The sequence below is a fragment of the Oxyura jamaicensis genome, chromosome 4 (genome assembly GCF_011077185.1).
Source record: "Oxyura jamaicensis isolate SHBP4307 breed ruddy duck chromosome 4, BPBGC_Ojam_1.0, whole genome shotgun sequence".
Lineage (NCBI taxonomy): Eukaryota > Metazoa > Chordata > Aves > Anseriformes > Anatidae > Oxyura > Oxyura jamaicensis.
The window spans coordinates 32532125-32555510 of NC_048896.1; the positions used below are offsets into that span (position 1 = coordinate 32532125).

A 23386-nucleotide genomic window follows, 5' to 3' on the forward strand; every position below is an offset into this window, starting at 1 on the left:
CCCGGGGCCGCGGCCCCTTCCCGGCGGCGGTGCCCCGGGCGGGGACTCCCCCCGAGCCCCGGTGTCTGGGAGCCCCGGGGCGCGCCGGGCCCCGGGGAGCTCTGCGCGAAGCGGGATCGTCGGCAGCGCTTGGAAAAGTCACAGCATCGCCTAGCGATGGGGGGAGGAGAGGTCTTGCGCCCTGCTCGGTCCTCTCCGGTGGGCTGCTTTGACTCATCGGCAAAGGCGAGCGAGCTGGCATAATCCTTGCTTTTCAACACCGAAAATGACTTTGGGCTCCTTCGGCAGACGCTCTGTCTTCTGAAGCTCTCACAGTTTGCTGTATCTTGGCAGTTACTGCTGAGATAATAGGCCGTAGTGGGTTCTTTTCTTGAGATACACAGTTTATTAAGTGTTGGAGTTCCCGTAATCTGCTCTTCTAGGGGCAACGCGGGCTTCTCTGCGTACAGAGAATTCTTCAGAAATGTTGCTTCCATATCTCCCCAGAAAATGTCAAGAAATAAACATTTCACATCAAAAGCGGTTGAATTACTCATCCTGCGTAGGAAGGAGAAACAGACCTGCCAGCGGGCATCCTTGGGGCGAGCAAGATGAGTGGCGCGGCCTTGCAGTGCCCGCCCTTAGGTGGCTGCCCCAGGAGCCCCAGCTGAGGTATTGCACCCTGGTGATTTCTGTGAGTGCTACACTGACTCAGGGTACTCTTTCCCACCAGCCTGAAGGATACTTTTGAGCCGAAACCTTGTATCAAGCTCCGTTGACATGCCAGTCCCAGTGTGTAAATCCCTTCTCACTTGCATGCATGGTGATAAACAAGTGGGAAGAGTTTTTGCAGCCTGTCCCTGATAAAGCAGTGCTCTGTCTTGATTACCTCCGTCTGAGCTGGAGGAAGAAATATCTGTGATAGCCACCTCAGGAAATAATTCAGCCTTTGTTGGGAGCAAATATAATTCTCTTAAGTAAACACTGTCAAAGAGAAATCTAAACAGAACATGTGGTTCATTAGCGAGATCAGCCGTTTACTTATCACCGTGATGTATGTGAGAGCGAGCAACACTTTTTATCATCGTTTTGTAGGAAATGGTGGTGTCATTTCTAAACCGGTGTTTTGCTTTGGACTGCTTGCCTCCTGAGCAGCCTCGCAGGTAACGGATCCTAGCGAAGAAGCAGTGTGTAAGCAGTGGCTATGCCTGCTGCTGGCTGTGCCTTGGCATATTTGGGGGAAATGCCGGGACACCTCCGAGCACGCTGCTTGGTAGGAAAAGGCTGCCTGCTCCAGGACTCGGGGGAGGCTCCCTGTGGCACCTGGGGATGGGCTGTGCCTCGGAACAGTGCCTGCTTTCTGTAGGTGGGGGTGGAATAGGGCCCAGCGCTGTGGGGCATGCAGCCTGCGCTCTGCTCAGTCATGCCAACACGTGTGTATTTGCTCTGCTGGTGGCTGCAGATAACACAATAATTCTTCTTTCCGTACAACACCCTCCTCCTGAAAGGTCTAGCCAACAACTTAACTTCTATAGCTAACCTTGGGCAGTACCTTTCCTTCTCTGCACTGTAAGCCCAGGCACAGCCTGGAGCATAACTTTAATACCCAGGCATTAAAGAAACAAAGCTGAAGAGTTCTGCTGCCTTGTTCTTTTCATCTTCACAAGCGTGAATCTTTTTCTACTTATAGCAGCTGACAGGGATGGGATAGGCAATAATACTGAAGATTCTGGAGTAGTTCTAGAACTCTGTACCTTTTTTAAAAAAACAAAACAAAACAGTGCATTCTACCTTCCAATACCATATTGTGTGGTTTGTTGTTGTTGTTTTTTTTTTTTTTTTTTTTTTTTTTTTTTTTTCTGCTGATCTTAAAAGATTTCAGTGGTCTTTTAGAGAAGTGAGATGACCTGAGGTGCAGTTTCCAAAGGAAATGTGAAAGTGGAGAAGCGGCTATTTAGGAAGGAAATGAGAGAGCACGATTAATAACAGTAATACAGAAAGGTAGAGATAAGGCATTTGTTTTTCCCTTTTGGTAGAAGACTACCACAGATTGATGTGTTCGCTGCTATTGAAAGCATATTTGGAACTTGAGGAAACAATACGCTTTTCCAGATAATCAGCCTGTAGAGCTTTGTTTCTGCAAGATGCATTCAAGGAAAAAAATGTTTGCAGGATCAGAGGGAGAAGTTAAGTAAATATGTGTTTTAGTGTAAGTAAAGACATCAGCTATCTGATAACAAGGATTAAAAAAGGTACCCAAGATTTAGGTAGGGATGCACGCATTCTTGCTTATAGCTGCAAGAAAAGATTAGACAAAATCTTTGGCTAGATTATTATGTACACGTTGTGGGGTCTTTGGATGTTTTCTGAGAGTTTGTGCTCTTCTCAATCAAGGGATGGTGGTTTTGGAGCCAGCAGGAGATGATTGAGGCCATTCATTGTAAGAAGATTGCTGCAGGGATCCCAGCTATGGTGCTTGCTGGTCTCAAGTGAGATATGTTGCTAATGATCAGCCTCGGAGGTACAGCCTTAAAATCTGGTTTTGTCAAGGAGAGAATAGAAGCGGGAGTACAGCAGGCAGAGCCAATGGACTGAAAAGGTAAAGAAAGATTCACGGCTGAGAAATTGAAAGCAGCATATCTGGAAGGAGCCTTATGTGAGCTTAGTATAGGTCAACTTTAACTCTCTAAATCAGACCAATTACAAAGAGTTAAAGTGGCCAAATTACTATTCAGAAGCTCTTAATTAAATGTGTAATTATTTTTTAAGATCTGTTTAGCCTACTTGAGGCAAAGCTTGGAGCACAACTTTGCATGCTCGTAGTTTATGTGATGAAGTGTAATTAGTGGTCTCTTATGGTTTCTAGTCTTTGCAGGACCACTGCAGGGAGGTCATAGAGATGAGCCTATTTGTTTGTCCCTATGAAGGAAAGTAAGAAACAGAGTGTCCAGCATGTTTTATCATCCGTGGCTTAGGAAGCTCATAAAAGATTTGATGGGAGTATGCAGCTGACTTTGCTCAGGTCAGAAATGTGGTGCTGAGACAGCAAAAACCATAAAACAAATGCCATGTTCTGACCACTTCCCATGTGCAGTGAGGAAAACGTTCCTGATGAAATCTTAGCATGTGCTGCGTAACCTCCTATCTGGGGACATAGTGCTTCCAAGACACTATAATACTCGCGGTGTTCCCCAGCCTCCACTAGCTGATAGCTACTGCATCCCAGCCGCTGGCGGGCTCCTAGTCATCCACCCCTGGGCACCTGTGTAGGGGTCAGTCAGCTCTCCTTGCTGCCAGCTGTCCTTAAAGGAGGAGCAGGGCCCCCAGTTTGGGAAGGGTCCTGGTCCAGGTGCGGTTCTGGCGCATCCTCTGGCTCAGGGTACAGCTCGTAGCCAGCTACCTGGTGGTTAAATGCTACAGATCTCACGCGGCCACTGGAAAGTGGAGGATTTATGATTTGGAGGAGGAGTTAGGAAGAGAGAAACAAAAGGCAATTTTTTTTTGACTTTTCTCGTGACACCCCCTTTTCCCCCACTTTAAAGACCACTAATATCCTGTACGCCTTGGCTGGATTGTCACTGAGGATTTAATGGCAAGTTGCAGGCTGAACTTGAAGTGTTATTGTGGTTTAAATTAGATTCTTCGCAGTGGAGGTCCCAGCAGAAATTTGCTGCTTTCCCTTAAGGAGTAAAAGCAAATGGGCTTGGAAGAGAAATGGAGAATTGGGGAATTTGAAGTTGATGTCATTACTGGAGGGAAGGCAGGAGCCAAGCCTGGAATAAGATGATAAATCAGATGCAATGGGAGCAGTGGTGGTGTGTTGTGAAGGGATTCAAGCCTAAGATAAGAAATGTGAGCGTGGTCAACACACAATGCATCATGGCAAGCAAGCAGTCAAGCAGTGAGGTAGTCTCTCTACAATTGCTAACTGTGGTTAGCTATACTTGTGATTGCTTTTATTTACCGGTTTGCCTTCCTGGAGTTGGGTGAGACCTGAGGCAAGGAGCACCGCATCGGCACTGCCGCTCCTGTGACATCTGAAAGCTCAGTGCCGTCAGTTGCTTTCTGTGCCAGAGCTCCCTTGGGGCACGGGGCCAGACCTAGGCTTTCCTCCTCTCATGATCAAAGCCCCAGCGAGTCGCTGCTTCTTGCCTAATGCTCAGCAGAAGTGAATGTGTCGGGAAATTTGTAGAATTTGTAGAAACTCACCAACTTTTGTTTGAAATTTGCATGCAGGGAGGCAGAATGCTTGCTGTAGCCCAGTGTTGCTGTTCTAGCAAGTAAACATCACTCCTCCCTCCCTGCCCCCTGGTTTATTACAGTAATCTTTCGTGTTGCTAGTGACAGTAATAGGACAAATTTTTTGAGATATTAAATGTTAATGTTTTTAATGTGTGCTTTCATCTAAACTGGCTTTGAAAAAGCTTGTAAAAATCTGTCACCCTTGGGAGAGTGTAAAAACCCCAATCCCTGTCTTATTAAAAATGAAGTCTTTTGTCAAATGCTTCCAGTTATGTTACAGCGTAAGTGACCACAGAGTGGTTTCCTGAATAATGTGAAGAAATGAAAAAAGCCTTACATAATTCCTGCAATTTGTGTATATATACATACATTGTATTAAAACTTCCTTGAACTTTTCCATCATAAAAATCATTAGCAATAAGTTAAGTAAATAACTCATTATCTCAGGGCTATTAATTATGTAAAAACCTACTCTTCTGCAGGGAGCAGTTTAGCACCGTTTTATATGTATATGACGAGATTCCCGTTGTCCTGTTCTAGCCTCAAGTATTACCATTTGTGATTAATGTAAATTAAATAACTGAACAGCAGAAAAATGAAAGATATTAAGGCTGGTGTTTGCTTTTTAAGAATCCCATTGCTGGAGAAAGATTGCTAGATCGTCCAGGGAACCTTTGGCAGCATCCGCAGCATGGGATAAAAGGTGGCTCTGTTCTCTTAGGAAAGTTTATGCAACAAAAAGCTTGGTGAATGTGTTCACTTAGGGAGCTGAGGACTAAAACTATTCCACTAATGCTGTACCTGAGAAATAAACCGTGAGTAAGACCACAAAAGTTGGGAAGGAAGAATCTACACAACGGGTTTGATGGTTTGTTTTTGGAAAACAAGTGACAATAGATGTGGTAGTTGGAGTGCTTAGTGGCTGCAGAATGGGGCATTAAAAATAGCATGCAATAAAGTTCTTACTTTGAAAGGTGTGAAAATCTAGGTAACTGCTAACTCTGTTCTGATTTATTGAATTGAGAGGTGATGGCTAAGCTAAAGCAGTGGAAATTGTGTTGCGAGTAAGTTTAGCTCTCAGAAAAGGCCCAGTGGGTCATCGGGATGTCAGCCTGGAGAGCAGCATACCACATGCAAAAGTGTGTCCATGGATTTTTCATCACATGGCCAAGCAGCACGAACCTTCTCCAGTTCGAGCTCTGTAGAGTTAAAATTGCTTGTACTGAGCTGGCATTCCCTAATGAAAAATGACAGTATCTTTGTCCTATTTTTGTCAGATATTAAATCAGCATTACAGGAGACTGCCAAGTGGAAATAGGGCAGGATAAGCTGTTACATTAATAGGTTTGACTTCTACCTTGGAGGGGGGTGGATGCTTTTCACAGAAAATAGGCCATATAAACTGAGAGAAGGATTCCAAGTCTGGTAGCAGTTACATTTAATTACTAGATTTCCTCCATAAGTATGGAAAACAAACGTCTGCTGTGAACGATTAGTTTAAAAATAGAAACATGCTGCTTAAAAGGCCGCCTCCTCCATCAGTTTTCTTTAATCTTTTTGTGAATTAAAGGGAATTTATCTTGCTCAAATCTGCCTTTAACAGTCCACCTCCGCCCTGCCGTGCTCTAGATTTTGGCACCGTGTTGGCAAATGAGGTATTTTCCCACTATGACTAATAGGAAAGCCAAGGTACGGTGTGCAGAAAGCAGGATGTTGCCAGCATGGCCCAACAAACGGGAGCAGTAAACACCCAGCAATGTGCATGTCTGTGACCTGTGGTGCTGTTCAGGCTTGGGTTTGGGGGCATTCTTAACTTTCAGGTGTGGATTTCTGAAAAACTTAACCCAAAGGTTGGGCTTGTGCTTTAGAGCAGGTTTCTGGTTTGGGGTTTATTGGTTTAATTGTCAGATCTTTCTTGAAAGAGCTTGCTGGCAAAGTATGTGCTTTTGTGGAGAAGGGCTCTTTTCTTTTTAGTAATTGTAAACCAGGTACAGGAGAAGGGGAGTATTTTTATTCAACCTTTGTTTTCAAGTAGTAATCCTTATTCTGTTCTTCACATATGTGGTTAAATGGTTTTGAAATGTTTGCTTAGTCATTTGATAGCTCATTTGAATTGGTAGGTCTGAATTTTTTGGGGAAAAAAAAAAGACAACAAATTCCTTGCTTGCAGCAAGCTGTGGAATAGGCTGGTGCTTTTCTAGAGATGCGTTTTATAGAACAGAATTCCTATTGTCTGAAAACCCGCTGACTTCCCATTTTATTCCCAGGTGGGAGTAACAATACTATTCTTCCTGGCTAGGTATAAACTTTATGCAGAAAACAAAAATGGCTACTTTTTTGAAATGAAGATGATGCACAAAAAAAAAGGATTGTATTTAGCAGGAATACCTGAGGAAAGAAAAGCTGAGACTTTTCACTCCCACCACCGCTAAGGACAGAAAAATATTAGTGTCCCTACCCAGCTTGCTATTTTCATTTCTTTCATTTTTTAATTTCTGTTGCCCCAGGCTAGTAGACTTCTTACCATTTTGAAGGCTTTTTCCTTCTCCATGCGTAAGCATGCTTTCTTACAACTCACAGAACAAATGAGTTGTTTTTTTCCACGTTATGCTAACTGCATTTCTTCTAAGTTTCTCTCTTACTACCTTTTCTTGAATCCTTCATTCTAATCACTGACTCCAGTAATGTTTTGTTTGTTTTTTTAATATTGCTCTGTCTTTCTGAAGCTGCAACTTATTTTCTTTTGATTTCCTTGTGGAATGATACGTTGCAAAGAGCAGCAGCCAGCACTGATGTGAGGTACACCTCAGAACAGCAGGAGGGGATTGCAAGAAGGTGTAAAGTAAAATCAATATATTGGTTCACATTTGGAAAATTTCGTCTCAAAATATAACTGTTAATGGAATTAAAGCATAAGCAGATGGTGCTCTGCCCACAAAGTTTCTTACTTGTTTTGTTGTCTTAAAAAAAAAAAAAAAAAAAAAAAAGAATTTGGCAATTAAAATGGCTTAGCAAGAACTATTCTGAATTGAGTTAATATAGTTGGTTGATTTAAAAAGACAAAGTATTATGTTAAATAATGTGCTTTAGAAAAAATTGCAAGATTTTTAATGAAATTGAATATTGTTTCTTCATAGTTGAACATTTTTGTCACAACTTGGGGATTAAAACTTGCTTTGGTTTTAACCTGTCATAAAAGATTTCCTTTTGTGAAGGATGACTAAAAAACAATGAATAGCTTTTCAACAGGGATGAAACACAGCAGGACTCCCATTTTATTGCTCAGTTCCTGCCTTTATGGGTTTGAGACATTTAAACAGTGTCTTTATTTTGAGCTAGTTAATAAGAATTCTTGATAAGTCAAACAAAGAGGTATTTATTGTTTTATTAAGTTAATTTGTTAACAAATGCATCCTCTAATGACATTTCAAAACTGAAACAAGAAAGAAACCAAGCCACCTCTTACAGCTGTCTGGAATTGCCATGAGTTTTCTATTCTTCCTATCAATGAAGGAATAACAAGAAAGACAATATTGAGATATGTTCTTCAGAGAAAATAAATTGTTCTCTGCATCCTTCAGTCTTGAAACATGATTTGCTATACTTTTTTTCACTTCAATGAGGCCTTGAAGTCAGCTCTTCAAGGCTTGTATATATGTCGTTTATAAGCCATGCATGTGTCAATGTGCATTTATCATGCATCTTAGATTGCTTCACCTGCTCTGCTTCTGGTAATTCATCTCCCACACTGTTATTCTAATATGCCAAAGCCTTCTGAGAGGCTTTAAGCAGCAGCTATGAAATATGTTGCTCTTTTTCCTCACCTCTTCCATGCTTTCCACCTTTATTTTCCTCCCCTCTATGAAATATCTTCCTCCTGGGCAGAACCAAGACCTTCACTAGAGATTAGCTTAAAAAGAACAGTATTTCATTGATCTGCCAAGGTGGAAAAGGTTGGGGGGGGAGGGTTGGTTTTCTTGTTTTAAGGGAAGAACATCTTTTTGTGGTAGTCTGTAAGTGTATTCTAATTGTGTATGTGCAGGCAATCACTGCCTCTGATCAGAAAGTGTTTAGCCAGCAGTTCTCAGGAGCAAAAGGACGGATGGTGTGTGGGTTTCCTGTGCCTTGGCTCATGCTAATGATGCAGACGAATCTCACACTGCCTCTTGCATTTCTTCTCGGAGATCATCGGCTCCAAATGCTGATAATTCTCTCAGTGTAAGATACTCCAGTATCTTTTTTATTCCAGACTATTACTTGCTGTGTAAAGTGATCGTGAGCTGCACTCGCCGTGCAGGTATTCCAGCCCTGCCTCTGGGCCTCTAAAGTCAGACTGCGTTTGAGTGACCAAGATGTTTAAGAGAAGAAGTCACCTTGTGTCTTCTGTCCCTCCCTGTTTTCAAATACCAATCTAAAACATTCATCTTGAAGACTTGCTTATGTTTCAGTAATGCAAACAGGATAAGAAAGATAAGAAAAGTCGGGCTGAGAAAGAATGTTGACTTGACAGTGAGGCCATGAACCTCTTTGAGCAGGTCCTGCCGTGAGCTCCTCCTTCAGGGTCACCAGTGGAGCAAACATCCCGAAAGAGGGCAGCTCTGCAGTCCAGACTGGGAGAAGGCTTTATCAAACCTGGGGCAGGTGGTTACTGTGGCCCAGCTTTGGCAATGTACAATGAGACCCTTGAGTAGGAATCTGAAGTGGTGATACCAGAGCCATTATTTCATGTGGAGAAACAAAGGGGGAAATCTGTAAGATACAGCGTCATCATCTTAGTGAGCAGTCTTGCCTTTTCCATGGCTACTATACAAGTCACCTCTCAGGTAGTTGCCAAATTTTGTTTCCACTGTTATCTTCTACCAAGACTAGTGATGACAGGGGAGTTGTCAAGCTGTTCTGATAAAAGGGAACAGCCTGCCAGGATAGTTCATGTAGCCTTTAATCTTTGTGTATGCCTGAGGGTCCCTTGGAAAAAGAGGATGGCAGGGAGCAGACTGGATTAATTTTTCTGGATGAAATGGATATGTCCTGGGGGTTGGCCTACTTAAAAATAATGAGGATTCTTTGAGATTTGCTGTCCTTGAGCACATTTTATCTGTCCTACGTCCCCTTTCTCTGATTCCCATATGCTCAGATCTTGTGGTTAAGCGTTGTGAATGATGCTTGCTGCCTCTTTGGGAGGTGGTTATTTTGGTGATATTTCCCCGTGGTGCCTAATTTCTGAGCTGAAGATTACTTGAATACGTGTCTGTGAGGAAATGCACATTGAGACTGCACACGGGCAGAGGTACTCAGCTACTTACTGTCAGCTAAGCAGCCTCTGTTCTCAGCGTAACAGTAGGGTATGAGGTGCTGATTTTCAGATCTTAGTGTAATCTTATATATCCAGAAATTGAGAAGGTATCTTTTTCTTTTTAAAAAATAACTATTTAAAAACAGTCCTATATGATCACATTGAGTGAATAAGGTGTGATGAGATCCTCACTAGGAAGCTTGATATTGATCGTTGATTGACTGCAGCCAGCACAAGTTCGTGTCGGTGTAATGAGGTGCATTGACCTTTGCTGGTCCAGGTTCTTATTCCAATCTCATCCTCAGATGATGGATGAGCACCTCGCTTAAACTTTTCTTTTTTTTTTCCTGCTAGTCAATTTTATTTTCCTTGTTGATTCTTTGTGGGGATTTGGGGAGTTAATTGGGCTTACTCTCATGACACACTGTTCGGCAACTTAAGAATTTCCTTGGTTTGCACTAAGGTGATAAGAATATCTGGAAGTTAAGAAGAAAGATAAATGATTAGAAGAATAGATAAATTAGAAGAAAGATAAATTATTAGAATAGTTCTCTTGATTTTTATCCTCTGTAGTAGCTTGGACAGTCCATCTTCTAACAGATTTTTAATGGGTATATGAAATTATTATTAACAGGATATAAAACTAGTACTTTTATTAATAAAATAGTTTTTTTTTTTTATGAGCTGTACAACTCAAGTCTAGGATTACAGAAGTCTTTACAGCCTTAAATGCTAAGCACCAAAATTCCCACTGATAGACTCGGCCAGTTGCTGTTACTGGAAAGGAGAGAGATGACAAACAGGTTTTTGAACAGGTTTCATCTTGCACAGTATTTCCAAGAATTTAGTCTGTATTGAGAACTTGTCAAAATACTGTTCGCAGTTTAATCCCAGCAATCCTGATTTTCAGGAATGATTCACTGCTGTTAATTTCTAAGAAACAGAACTTTTATCTATTAATTTGGTTTATCTAACAGCCATAGTGTACTTTTTAACATTACCAATGGCGTAACGTTCTGAACAGAATTCATTATACTTTTTAGGTCAATGCTTTAAAATATATTTTAATAGCTTTACTGAACAGTCTTGACTCTGATATCTTAAAATGTTAATCGGTGAGAATGCTTTCATGTATATGAAGTAATTTTTTCTTATCTTCTTTCTTCAGTTCCCAAACCTGAGATCTGCTAAGTCCAGATCACAATATGTTTACATATTTACTAAACTGCATGGGCATTCATTTTTAAGCCCAGTTTTACTTAAGAGAAAGTTAAGGTTTCAAGTACAGGATCTGTATGGCTAAATTAGTTAAATATTCATGTCTGTAGTTGTATGTAGTTGACTGTAGCGTTGCAAGTGGAAGTCTTCAAAGCTGTACATATTTTGACAGTCCTGTTTAGGTTCTAGCACCAAACCCCCACAGCTTTCTACTAGGAAGTCCATTTTTTCCCCCGCGTGCACTTGTTAATTTTGTCAGGCATTATTGTTGCTTGACTGTTTCTGTACTGCATGGGATGTAGAACTCAGAAACCTTAAAGTGTACGATAAAGACCTGGTTATGGTAGTTCCAGTGTTTTATAAGCAGTGCTGGCTTTATCCCAATGCACGGTAAGCTCTGCAGTATTCCTTTCCCTTCATGTATTTCACAAACAGCAGCCCTGTGAATGGGAGATTACATGTCAACATGACAACAACAATTGTTTTTTCTCAGATGGTGTTTATATCGTTAAAACTTAGATGTTTAGATGTGTGTGGAATTGCTGGAAGCTTTTTTTTTTTTTTTTTTTTTTAAGCGAAACAGTGAAACCTGGGTTTTTTTTTTTTTTTTTTTTTGGTCATGTTTATGTATGTTTTGCTTTTAATTATTTATTTATAGTTATTTTGATTTATTTCCTCTCTAGACTGAGAAAATGTGGCCAGCACTAGATTGGCATGTTCCCTAATACCGTTTCTTATCTAGCTGTAGTGGTGTAGAAGATCAAATACAAGAGTGAGAAAATACTTGCTAATTTTCTTTAATTGTTTATCTTACGTGGAAGGGAGTTCTGCCTGACACTTGGGTGCATTTTGCAAGAAAAGCATAGTACCGGAGATTTAGAAAAACATGTTCAAATCTAGTATTGTGAAAAGTGACTTCTTTTTTTTTATGAGGACTCTGTTGACACTTGGAGCTTTCCTGAGAGAGTGCCCTCTCTCTCAGAGGCAACTGCTCGTTACAGGCATCTTCCTGCCTCCCTGAATTTAAGAGCATGCAGCTTTCTCCATCCAAGATGAAAATATTCACTTCCTTGAAAAGCCATTTTGTCTTAGAAGATTTAGGAGAAAAGGGAGATTAATGTTTAGAGGATAATTGTTGTTTCTGCATTGCCATTGCCATTTACCATCAAAAACACTGGAAGAACATTCCTGGGTGCCTTGGAGAGGTGAACAGCAAGCATGGCTCTGATCACCTGAAGCGAAGTGTTTTGTTCTTATGTGCTTTCCCTGCGCAAGAGTGCTTGGGTTATTTCTGATTTCTATGACTGAGATAGGGTCTGGGCATGGAGGCAACTCAAAAAACCGCCTAACTGGGCAAGCCTGCATTTGTTTCTGATGCTCTTAATGCACCAGGAGTGTCTGCTTTTGTGTCGTAATTCCCCAGCAAATCAAGGGGGCTCCTCCAAGGCAGAAGGAAGGCTTAGAGAGAGAGGCACTCTTCTACCTTTTAATTAAAATAAATAAGAAAAAGAAACAAGCAAAACAAAAAATAAAAAATAAAAAGGTAACAACAAAACCCTATATTGAGCCAAGTAGCTATGCTCATGCCAGCCTGGAGGCAATTTTTTTCTCCTGTGGGCCCTTGGAAGGTCCTGAGGAGAGCTTTGAGGATGGCTAGAAATAACTCTAGTGTTCTGTGCATTTTGCTGCTAGGGCACTCTCATCTGCCTTTTTCAGCTTCCCCAGCAGCTTTTTTCATGCTCCCATTGTGAACTAGCTTAGCACTGGTGTTCACCCTGCTTACAGGTGCCAAATTCTTTTGGCTTGCACACACAGCTTGCTTCAGGAGTCCTTGATGCAGCTCTGTGCAGGTGTAGAGGTGCTTGTGTTGGCACACAGAAAGGATAAAAATGTAGGGGAGAAGTAAATTGGTTGTGGAAACATATCCATCTTACTCTCAAACAATGGCTAGAAAAATTACCAAGCATCTAACGTTCATTAGGCAGGTTTAAATCCACAACAAATTAGAGAAAATAAAAATGCAGAGGCAGCTCCTCTGTATCAGCTAAAATAAGTATTTTTCATTTATTTGTTCAGCAAGAGCTAGGTGTATTTTTCAATTCACATTCCTGGTATTCCACAGTTCACCTTGCAGCAGAGATGAAAAATATCACCTTCAGGTCTTACTGTATCAGGGTATCTGCAGTCTTGGGAAGATAAATGTCAATGTAATGCATCACAGTATTGACATTCAGAAGTCTTCCAAACTTTGATTTTCAAATAAAGCAGGGAAGTCGGTTGAGTGCCTTTACTCCGTAGGAAGAATAGGTAAGTGATTTCCCCCCCCCCATTTAATAGAAGTCTGACTTCCTTTACAAACCTACAGTTACGTCACGCTGTCCAGAATTAATAGAACTGGAAATGGTACGCTGAAGAAAAAAAAAAAAAGTGTGTGCTGTTTCCAGGAAAGATATTATGTCTGAAGCAACTTCTATTGCTTGTGGCTGCTCTTTACTAAAGAGATGCACAGAGTTCCTGCTATCTGTGTTCTGTTGAAATTACTAGAAATGGAAGCTGAGTAGTAGCTTATTTTTAAGCTTTTTATATTTTTAATTGGACTGTATTAAATGCAAAGTGAAAAAAAAAATCTAGCTTTAATGAAGTCAAAAATATTATTCCAATTCTTTTGCATAGGATCATAGGATAATTTGAGCTGGAAGGGACTTGAAGAGGTCCAACCTCCTGCTCAAAGCAGGGTCAGCCGTGGGGTCAGACAGACTGCCTGGGGCTTTGTCTGCTTGGGTCTTGAAAACCTCTGAGGAGGGAGACTGCACAACCTCTCAGCCTAGCTTGTCCCACTGCTTGGCTCTGCTCATGGGCAGTTTTTCTCATATTCAGTTGGATGTCTCCATCAGTTTTTCTGAAGAACACGTTGACGTCTTTATGACTGTTCCTGATGGTTTTAGTTTGCCAGGAGTCTTAAAACTGTAAAATACCGTAGTTGTAATTTAAGAAAAATGTGTTTTGTGGTTGATTTTTTTCTTTAGTTTACTAGAATTGTTCAGTAGAATAAGGATTTAATCTATTTTTTCTATCTTAATTGAGAAGGTTTGTCCAAGTCTACATTGTATGATAATGTAACACACTGAAAAACCGTTGATTTGAGTAACTAGAATATGACACATTTAACCAGAGCTTATGCCTTTTTTATTGTGCTGTTTTCAGTGGTGAGCAAGAACTTTTAAAAAGGAAAGAGGTCTTCCCAAAAGGCGAATGTTTAGTAACAGTAATAATATCAGCTTGGTTGATGTCTGCTGAATGTATTGTCTCTGACAGAAAAGGCACTCCTGTATTGCTTCTCCTTACCTCTTTCAGTACAGTAGTTTTGCAGGTTATTGAAAGGTAGCAAAACACAGTGAATTTTATCCCCTCTTTTATTTTTTATACTTTGGGATTAGAGTAGCTTCCTTCCTGGTTTTTGTCTTTGTTTTGCTGATTATATCTGGATGCCCGGTAAGCAGGCCTATATCGCTTCCTGTCCTGTCCAAGTACTGCTGTCGTTTTCTCCTCTGGTGTTTGATGGCCTGTGCGTACAGCATCCCCTTCACACTCCTGATCCAAACAGTGACATCCTGCTGCTGCTGCAGCGCTTCCTCTTGGGAGGCACTCTCACTCCCAGGCCAGACATAAGTAAAAACAGCCTCACTGACTCTTCTACCTCTAGTTGCTGGCCAGATTTTTCCCTGTTAGAGAGAAAAACAGTATCTTTCTCAAGGACTGCAAATGGCTTGTGAAATCAGCTTTCTGACAGGCTTTAACAAAATTGTCTTTGTTAGAAGTTAAAGTGCAAGACTAGCGTATAAAGATCTTGATCTGGCAAATCGTGTTCCCATTTAAACACCTACCTAATGAACTGGGTACATCATAACTACACCTCACTAATATCTTTTCTATGTTAGATGCAAGAAGTGAAGGCTGTAGTTTTCCTAAATGCAGTTATTAGCACCTCCATTTGAAGCCTACCAGGAGCATGCAGGCTTAGTGCTTATGGAAATCGCTCCAGCTGCAAGCAGCTTTATGAAAGAAAGTACAACCTGAGAAAAGGCTTGCAATCATTTGGGGATCAATTTTTAAGCAAAATTCCACTCTGGTTATTTATGTAGAGTCTGAGTTGCCAAGACTTCTGAGTTCATAATGAAAATGTTTACAAGGAGCCAATGTTTGTTTAGAAGCTTACAGTTCATCATACAAATATCTCTTGCTATGCTCTTTCAGCCATGGGGGCTAGACACAGTGCTGAGAACACCGACTTCCATTTGTTGCGAGCAAGAAGGGTCCCCATGCATCTTTCTTTGTCTGCTATATGCAAAAATAATTCCAACAGGATATTGCTACAGTCATCTACTGCTGATTTAAATGCAAGACATTGCAGCAGGCACTAATAGGCACTTTCATATTAAAGCCCTCTTAAAAAAAAAAAAAAAAAAATCTATGAAAGTCTTATCACACTGATTGAAATTCCAATCACTTAAAAGGTATAAGGCTTGTGAATTACTACATGTCTGATGTCTGGCACTTTATACGAATGTCTGTGGGGAGCTGAAAATGACCACATGTACCCTGTAAAAGCCAGCGCTGTCTGTGATTTCTAGCAGTGTTTAGTTCTTTGGAGGGAGAAGGGAAAAGAACAGCTAGCTATTGGAGTGTGACACTTACCCCTTGCTTGCATAACTGTTTCAAAGCAAGGGAATTGGTGGTGTTTATTCACATCTTCTCCAGACATGTGGTCAGATGTGCCAGTCAGAGTGTACCTGTGCTGGGAACACAATCGTGTGAATACTTTCTTCAGGATCCTTCTTCAAATGCGAGAGCCTTGAAAAACATTCAGGGAGAGGGGCTGAACCTTAGTGACGTCCTGAGAGAAAGAAGGTAGGATGTCAATTCCCAAAGTTGGCTTTGAGAGTAAAGATTTAACTGTTAGTCTTGCCAACTCCAAGTTTAGATTGTTTGTAGCACCGAGGATCACCAGCACTAGCCAAGTAAATGCCAAGGCAGTCCATTCCTTGAAGGCCAGCAGCAGTGTCTGCCCCTCCATTAGATCTTGTGATGACTTCCCTGGTCAAAAGAAAAGATATTGCATGGAGAGCACAGAGGTAAGGGCAAGACTGGAAGGGTAGTGGAGGGCAGGAAAGAACAAACAAACTCAATGAAGTCTGTTAAAACTGTTTGAAAAAGTGTGTGGATTAGCTTATAGAATTCTTGCTGACTATCTAAAAGATGCCAAGAATCTGGCTGTGCTCACACGTGATGTGGCTGCTAAACCAAAGCTATGAAATAGGTTTTGACATTCATCATGTCTACTTTACAGCAAAACAAGAAATGTCACTCGCTTTATGTGTCACAGAAAGAGTAGTCAATTTACCAAGATTGATTTTTTCTGTTCAATAAATTGGTTCTCACTACGTTGGTATTCTCGCAGACCTTTTTTTCCCTTATGCTTCCAATGCATGTATTGTGTTGACTTTCATTATTTTTAAAGTAGTTAAGACAGGTAAGAACATCCCTTACCTCAACAATTCAGTAGAATATAACTGTAATTTATTGGCAAGTACCACACAGATTCTCTTCAATGTACTACACAGAAAAGATGCGGGAAGGAAGGGTCATGGCAAGATGAGACAGAACACAATTGATCATAAGTGATTTCCCCTCACTTGTCAAGCAGTACACAAGGTAATTATGTAAATATTCTGAATCTCTGAAATCTATTGGGAGTTCAGATGAAATTTTCAGAAATGGGTTTTAGACTGTGTAATTTTCATACAATGCAGCCTTTGGCTTTGGCTGGCTGTTTCTTTGAGAAAGCTTTCAAAATGGTAGGACTGATCAAATTGTGGAATGCAGTTTAAGACAAATAGTCTGTTGTAAAGCTTGAGAATGGTTATAATATTTCAAGACAAATGAAAATCTAATCATGCAGTTTGTTTCTTAATAGCAAGAAATATGAAATGAGTTTGATGGAAGTCTAAAAAGAAAAATTGGGCATACAAGAATATAGCAGAGAAACCAGCATCAAGCATGTCCATCAGCAATGGATTTATTGTATTGTGAATGTCACTCTGAGGTATATAAAACAAATGTATGATTTTTAAATATCTTTCTGTCTCAGATGATTGAGGAATAGGGAAGAAGTTCCCCAGTCCTTCTCTACTGGCTTTTGCTAGTGCAGTGTTCATAGCCTGGAGGGCCAGGAAATCTGTTCTTGGCTGCTTAAAACATTAGGATTGATGGCAGTTTTTGTTTATTTTGGAGGCTTTTTCCCTGTGGAGGGAGAAATAACAGAAGCTGGTTATTTTCAACAGCAAAGCTATGAATTAGAAATTTTAACTCCTTGGTCTCTTAAATTTGCTAATTTAAATGTTGATTGTTCAAGTCCAGAAGAAACAGCTAATTTTCTTTTTTCAGTCTACAGAGAGCATTCCTAAAAGGGACTTTGTCTCAGTGAAATGAAAAGCCTTGCCCCCTTATAGGCCTCTGTAACACTACTGCATAGGAAAAGGAGGCGAGTAATCCCTGTGAAATGGAGGAAGCAAATGAAGCTGGACAGAGGACATCTTAGATGTTCTTAAGACTCTCTAATGACCATATGAATAAAAATTAGTTCAGTCTTTAAGATCTTGCTGAAACATGCATTCCCGGAGTAAGGCATAATGTGGAAGGAGCAATGACTCAACTAGAAGTGTCACCAGCTTCTTTTAATCTTGAAACCTAGTGACAAGAACAAATCTTGTACAGAGTCTCTTCAGTGATGCTGTGATTTAAACGTTTGACCTGGGAGGTCACAACTTTCCAGGACATAAAAGATGGAAGTGGTCTTGGGGATGGCAAAGAGATGGCTCATTACTGCTTGAACCATTAAGGGCTGTGAAAGAAAGTTTTTAGCAACCATAGTAATGCCTCAAGTATGGGTGTAGGACCAGTTGAGGCCAGCTGTTCTACATGAGGGCATGAAAGATCTCTGCTGCTGAAGATCACAGAGTGCAGGACGTACCAGAGAGAAGGTGTATGTGCTAGCAATGATAGAGCTGTGGATTAAGGCAATATTACGGTGAAACAATCCCTTCTTATGGCTGTTTTCTACAATTTTCATCTGATTGCAAAAATTATTGAAATTGTTTGCCAAGTGTTTTAAAGTGTGTGCCTTTGGCAGTAGTGGAATACAACTACAGAAATAGTTAAACTACATAGATCAGCATACACTAAATTCACAAGGCATTAATACAATGTCACTATTTTTATTTCCAGGTATTCAGGATCATTTGTTCTTTATTCATATTTAACAACAAAAATTATCCTAGAGATCTGTAAAGGAGGGAGTTAATTTTAACTAGAAAATGGGGCCTGCATTCTGCTAGCCTCTAATTGGCACTACAGAGAGCTCAGATAAAGCTCAGATGAAGATCAGTGCATTCTTCTTTTCTGAAGAAAGGGGAAAAAATTGAAGCCATGGACCAGGGTCATAGGTAAAGACCTGATATGTGGAGGCCCTTTTGAATCTTACAGTCCACTCTGATAGAGATGAGGTATTAAACAATTGTCTGTTTTGTTCTTAATACTCAGAATTCTTCAAGTCAAGTATTTATTAAATAGGACTAGAGAGGAAAATTGTGGGCAGTTGTCTAATTATGGATTGAGGATAATGGCTGTTTCAGAAGGCTACCTAACTTACAACAGTGCTGATGTTTCAGTTTAGAGATATGAATCCCTTGCTATCTATCAAACGTGCCCCCCTTCTTCCTTATATCCTTGAAATTTTTTTATAAGCCCGCAAGGTGTTGGTAATTTGAATTATTATGAAGCAATTTATTATATCCCAAGTATGTTTCTGATTATCCATCACTTGCAACTAAATCAATAAATGCCTTTACCTTCACTCCATTTTGCTGGTCTTAACTTGAAAGTCTATTTTTCTATTAAGGAAAAAAATTGATTTCTATTTATCAAGCTGCATTAGAAAATATTATGGTTGTGATATATTCTGTATTATATGGTCCAAAACACTCTCTCTTAGAAAAAGCTTCTTGGAAGATGGAGAAAATCCAATACTTCAATGTGAAACCCTTGTATACAAGTTGAAGGACTGAGCTGATGTCTTCCTTTTTTTGGAAGACCTTTCTGTTTTCTAGATGTTATGAGAATCATTCAGCGCTGTTTTTAAAATCTGTTCAGATGTGTAGGGTTGTTCCAAACCACGTGTGCAAATGTTGGAGGAAGGAGATGGGGAGGGAATCTTGCACCTTCTGCAATAAATACAGTCCATTTTTCAAAAGGGGTTTGCTGATTTTCAAAATGATGTTCAGCTTTTTCTAGAAGAAAGAGTTGGAAAAAAAAATTATCGACAATTCTCCCCCCACCCCAAAGCGGGGTAAGCAAATCTTAGTCAAAAACATTGTGAACAAAACTGGAAATGTTACCCACTTTGAGAGAGATTAAGAGGAGAACAGAAGGTTGCATTTGAACAAAATACATAATAACAAATGTTTACAGAAATGAGCGATGATAATATTGATTAGACCCAGCCAGAATTCTGAGCATTTGGAGACTTCCCACAGCTTTCATCTGTTTAAACAATTTTCTGGGGTTGGATGAGCCCCTAGAAGTTACTTGTTTAGAAATGCATCACTTTATCCACAGCTCCTCCTGTTTATCTGTTGGGTTTGTGTTTTTTTTTCAGCATCTTCTGAAGTATTTGCTTAAAGATGCAGTCACCTTGCTGAACCTCTCACACAGCAAGGAACCCCATGCATTGCCTCCAGGTTGAGACGTTGAAGAAAAAAATATTTTCTTAAAGCTTCTTCAAAGAAAACATAGTTTAACTTTCTAGGCAATAAGTGCTTTCCTTCCTGTGAGTAGATGCAACTTGACATCTACTAAGACATCAAGTAGAGGAGTTGTTTCAGGAAAAGAAGGAAAAATTGAAAGTAATTGATTGGGTCCTTACCAGAGTCTCTACTGGCAAGATCAGACAAGAAACTAGACTCTATTTTGGCAAAACAGGGCTCAGTTTCTGGTGGGCTTTGCTTACCTGGGACAGTTATTTTCTGTGTTGCTGCAGCAGAATTATAACCGTGCTGCAGGGCTTTGTGATCTCCTTGCTCTTTGGCCTCTTCAGGGGACTTGGCTTTCTGAAAGCTATATTACAATAAATTATTTAAAGGAGCTGAATTTAGCAAACAATTTGGTAAACTGATATACAGATTTTATTTTTTAATTTCTGTGTCGCGTCTCATCTATGGTATAGAAACCTGGGTTGTGCATTCAAGGATAAACACACTGAAATGCCAAACAGGTGCTGCTTTGGCTTTGAGATTTGAGTCACTGCACTCCATGTTCAAGACTGAATTACTGTGGATGATGCTCAGCAAAAGTTTGCAGTTGAAATACCATACTCGTGACAAAATGTAAGCTGCAGTTTTTAGACATTTGTCTGTTATGCAGAGAACAGAAGGAAGGTTATGGACATTACAGTTGTTGGCAGGCTCGGAGGTGAAGCACAGTCTGCTGGTCAGCTGGTGGTTGATTAGACCTGTCTTAAGTACTTAACCTAAAATGACTTACCTTGTACGAAGTACAGTGTTTGCTCTTCTCACTTTGTGTCATGTTCCATTAGGAAGAGCGGAGCAGGCTCAGTGGAACAGAGCCTTGGAGAAGAGGGGTGTTTAAGCTGCAAGGTAGGGCAGGTAATGAAAGAGCACGGTGAGCTTCATAGCACAGCGGGGAGGGCTGAGAAGAGCAAGGAGCAGATCTACAGCTGATGGAAAGAGACGTCCTGGGGCTCAGAGAAGCTGCACTTTACTGCGACAGAAAAAGGACACTTGATTAACAGGGACATAGTCTAGAAGCAAAACACATGTGAAGAGATACAGTGGGTAGGGAGATGCTGGCTTTTACACTTTTATTTATGTTTGTTTCCGCTTGATCACTTTTTCCTTTACTGAAAAAGTTAATTATTCAAGTTGCAATAAACTTGTAATAAATTCTTGCTTTTCTGAGATTAAAAGCCTTTTTGTCATCCTTAGGGAGCAATCTAAAAGGAGAGTATCTAGGAAGCTCTAGATCATACTTCTGCTTTATCTGGGGTTCTTTGACAACTTTTCTCTTACTCTACACAAGCAGCTACAAATGCATTTTCTTATTGCACAAGGTACTAGTGCCAACAACATATCATTCTAGAGTATGGGAGAGACTACAATATAACATGACCTTAGGCAATATAGCACCTCATTTATGATTCATTTTATGAATATCTGTGCTACTTGAGGGATTGTATTCTTAATGACAAGAGGCTATGAATTTAAGCAGAGACTGTCATAATATCTGTTTCTTCAAGTATTTATCTGAGTCTATTTTATATTTTTTTAATTACTATCAAAGATTATGGGGTGCTCTCAGGAGCTGCAAGGAGATAAACATTGCTTGTTGTCTCCACAGTTTTCTTGGAAATGTGTTAAGTGAACTTCATTGGGTGAAGTGGATTCCTGATAAGGCTTCTTCAATGTGGCATGATTATTTGTCAACAGATGGGAAAAGGGGTAGTATGGAACAATAGGTAAACTGACCACACCAGAGGTGGAAAGACAACCAGACGGGTAGAAGCCTGTAAGAGGTGAACCTCAGGAAAAAAGAAAGGCAAGTAGGAGAATTTAAATAGCTCAGTATCTCCAAAGAATGGGTGCTAGTAAAAATGAAGATAATAAGTTTACTATTTTTGACAGTAATTTGTTCTGAAGTACTTTGTCTTTATTTTTACTTGCTTTCGGTCAGGCAGAGGAGTCTAATTGTGAAAGTAGCTGTCACACAGGAATTCAAGAAGTGTTGCAGTTCTCCCAGACTGGCACATGCAATGTGGCTGGGCCACATCCTCACTGTCGTGTTTGCACTCTGAAAACCCACCAAAGGTGGGAAGGAGAGAGAGGGAGCAAAAGAAGTTTGCAAGCTTTGTGTGAACAGTGGCAACCCTGAAAAGTGACCAGGTCTGGTGCAAAGGACTCAGTCCCAAGTCTCCTGGCAGTCTCTGCATTTTATGAAGTTGACATAACTTTGCTAACTAAAGGAAGTTGCTCAATCCAGACCAGATATGTACAAGTGAAACCCTTGTGTTTATAGAAAATCCAAACTACTCCAAGAGGAGGAACATAGAGTGATGCAGCAGGGGACACAGAGGCAGAAGGACATGGTAAGGAGGAGTGTAGGAGCAAGGGCAGGGGGTAGGGCGGTACAAGCCAAAACAGTTCAGCTTTTGTGGCAGGATGGTGTTGCTCTGATAGAGCTGAGGTGGTAAGTGCACAGCGAGGATGAAGAGGATGGCAGCAGCATTGATAGCTCAGAGGAGTTCTTACAGGTGAAGGATAATATTGCTAGAGAACCATTTAAATCTACCTGGATATCTTACTGATTCATTTAAATGTAGATGTGTATCTCTAAAAAAGGTACTCTTAGGTAAATGGGTAAAACTCAGGATTTACCCTCTGTTAGCCAAATACATGAGACTTCAAGTTATTCCAACCGAAAATAAGTATTCTTGCATTGCTAGGAATTAATATCAGTCACTATGTTTGCAGGTATGCCACAAAAAAAGGGAAGGACAAGAGATAATCTCAATTTGTTTTGGTACCTGAGGGCTTCTATAGCTTAGTAAAACTTGGTGTGCAATGACCTTGTGAAATTTTGGCTGCAAACCAGGGCAGTATGCAAGCAATAGCCTGTAATCACTGCTTCTGCTGTGACAAAGTAGCTGGTATCTTCAGAAAAATCTGAGAAGACGGGAAGAGCCAGCTGATGGTTTTGCCCAGAGAGCTCTTACAGCAACTGCAACCTTAAAAAAAAAAATGTTGAGAAGCTGAGCCTTGTCTTTGCTAGCAGTTCAAACAAGATGACCTCAGCTGTTAGTGAATGTTATTAGTTTTTAGACTCATTACTAGGTAACATGAACTTGGTTTTGCTATTTCCTTGTAATCAATGACACAGAGACTCAGATTAATGTGGATTGCTCAGAACTTGAACGCTAAATTCAGTCAAACTCATTGTTAGTAGTAGAACATCAAGCACTTGCCAAGTTCACATTTTGACAAACTGTTTCTCTCCTTTACTATGTAAGCTATGTTTTTTCTTATGGATATGCCACTTGCTTTTCCATAAGCAATGCTCTCAAAGTTGGGAAAGTCAACAGTAAAAATTGAAGGAAATTGTTAATCTTACTCCCCTAAATTGTTCTGCCTCAATTAGTTCTGGTAATTTTGGGGCACAGAGGTATTGCTACCTTTTTTTAATTACTTTTTTTTTTTTTTTTCCTAGTGGACTAAATAGATATTAATGACTGTGGTCCACTGATATCTAGTGAAACCTAATAGTTACTTCTGTCTGAATACCAAGCAGAAATGGAAATACTAATGATTTTCCTGTGTTGCCTTATAAGATAGAGCATAAGGAGTGAGGGGAGAAAGGAATTTTCCTCAATGCTGTTAACTAGCAGTGTTGTTGTAGGTATCTGGCAAAACAGTTCCCTCTTGAGGAGCTCCTTGGGAGCTGAGAGAAAGGGGGCAAGAAAAGCAAGCTGACTAAAAGATGCTGCAGGGTAATGTGTAACACATCAGGTAGCAATCAGCTTGACCATTA

At 40.4% G+C, this 23386-nt stretch overlaps 1 protein-coding gene across 2 annotated transcripts in view; it reads left to right on the forward strand.

Moving 5' to 3' along the window:
- The window catches only part of GALNT7 (polypeptide N-acetylgalactosaminyltransferase 7), a 76983-nt gene that overhangs the window by 5642 nt on the left and 47955 nt on the right, over positions 1-23386 (forward strand). The window contains exon 1 of one of the 2 annotated variants that reach the window (XM_035324708.1): positions 21900-21947. The exons of the other annotated variant lie outside the window; for it this stretch is intronic. Within the exon in view, the coding sequence (XP_035180599.1) occupies positions 21915-21947 (33 nt within the window). The 5' untranslated portion in view covers positions 21900-21914. Of the gene's footprint in view, positions 1-21899; positions 21948-23386 lie in introns of those variants that run through there. 2 annotated transcript variants of the gene reach the window in all.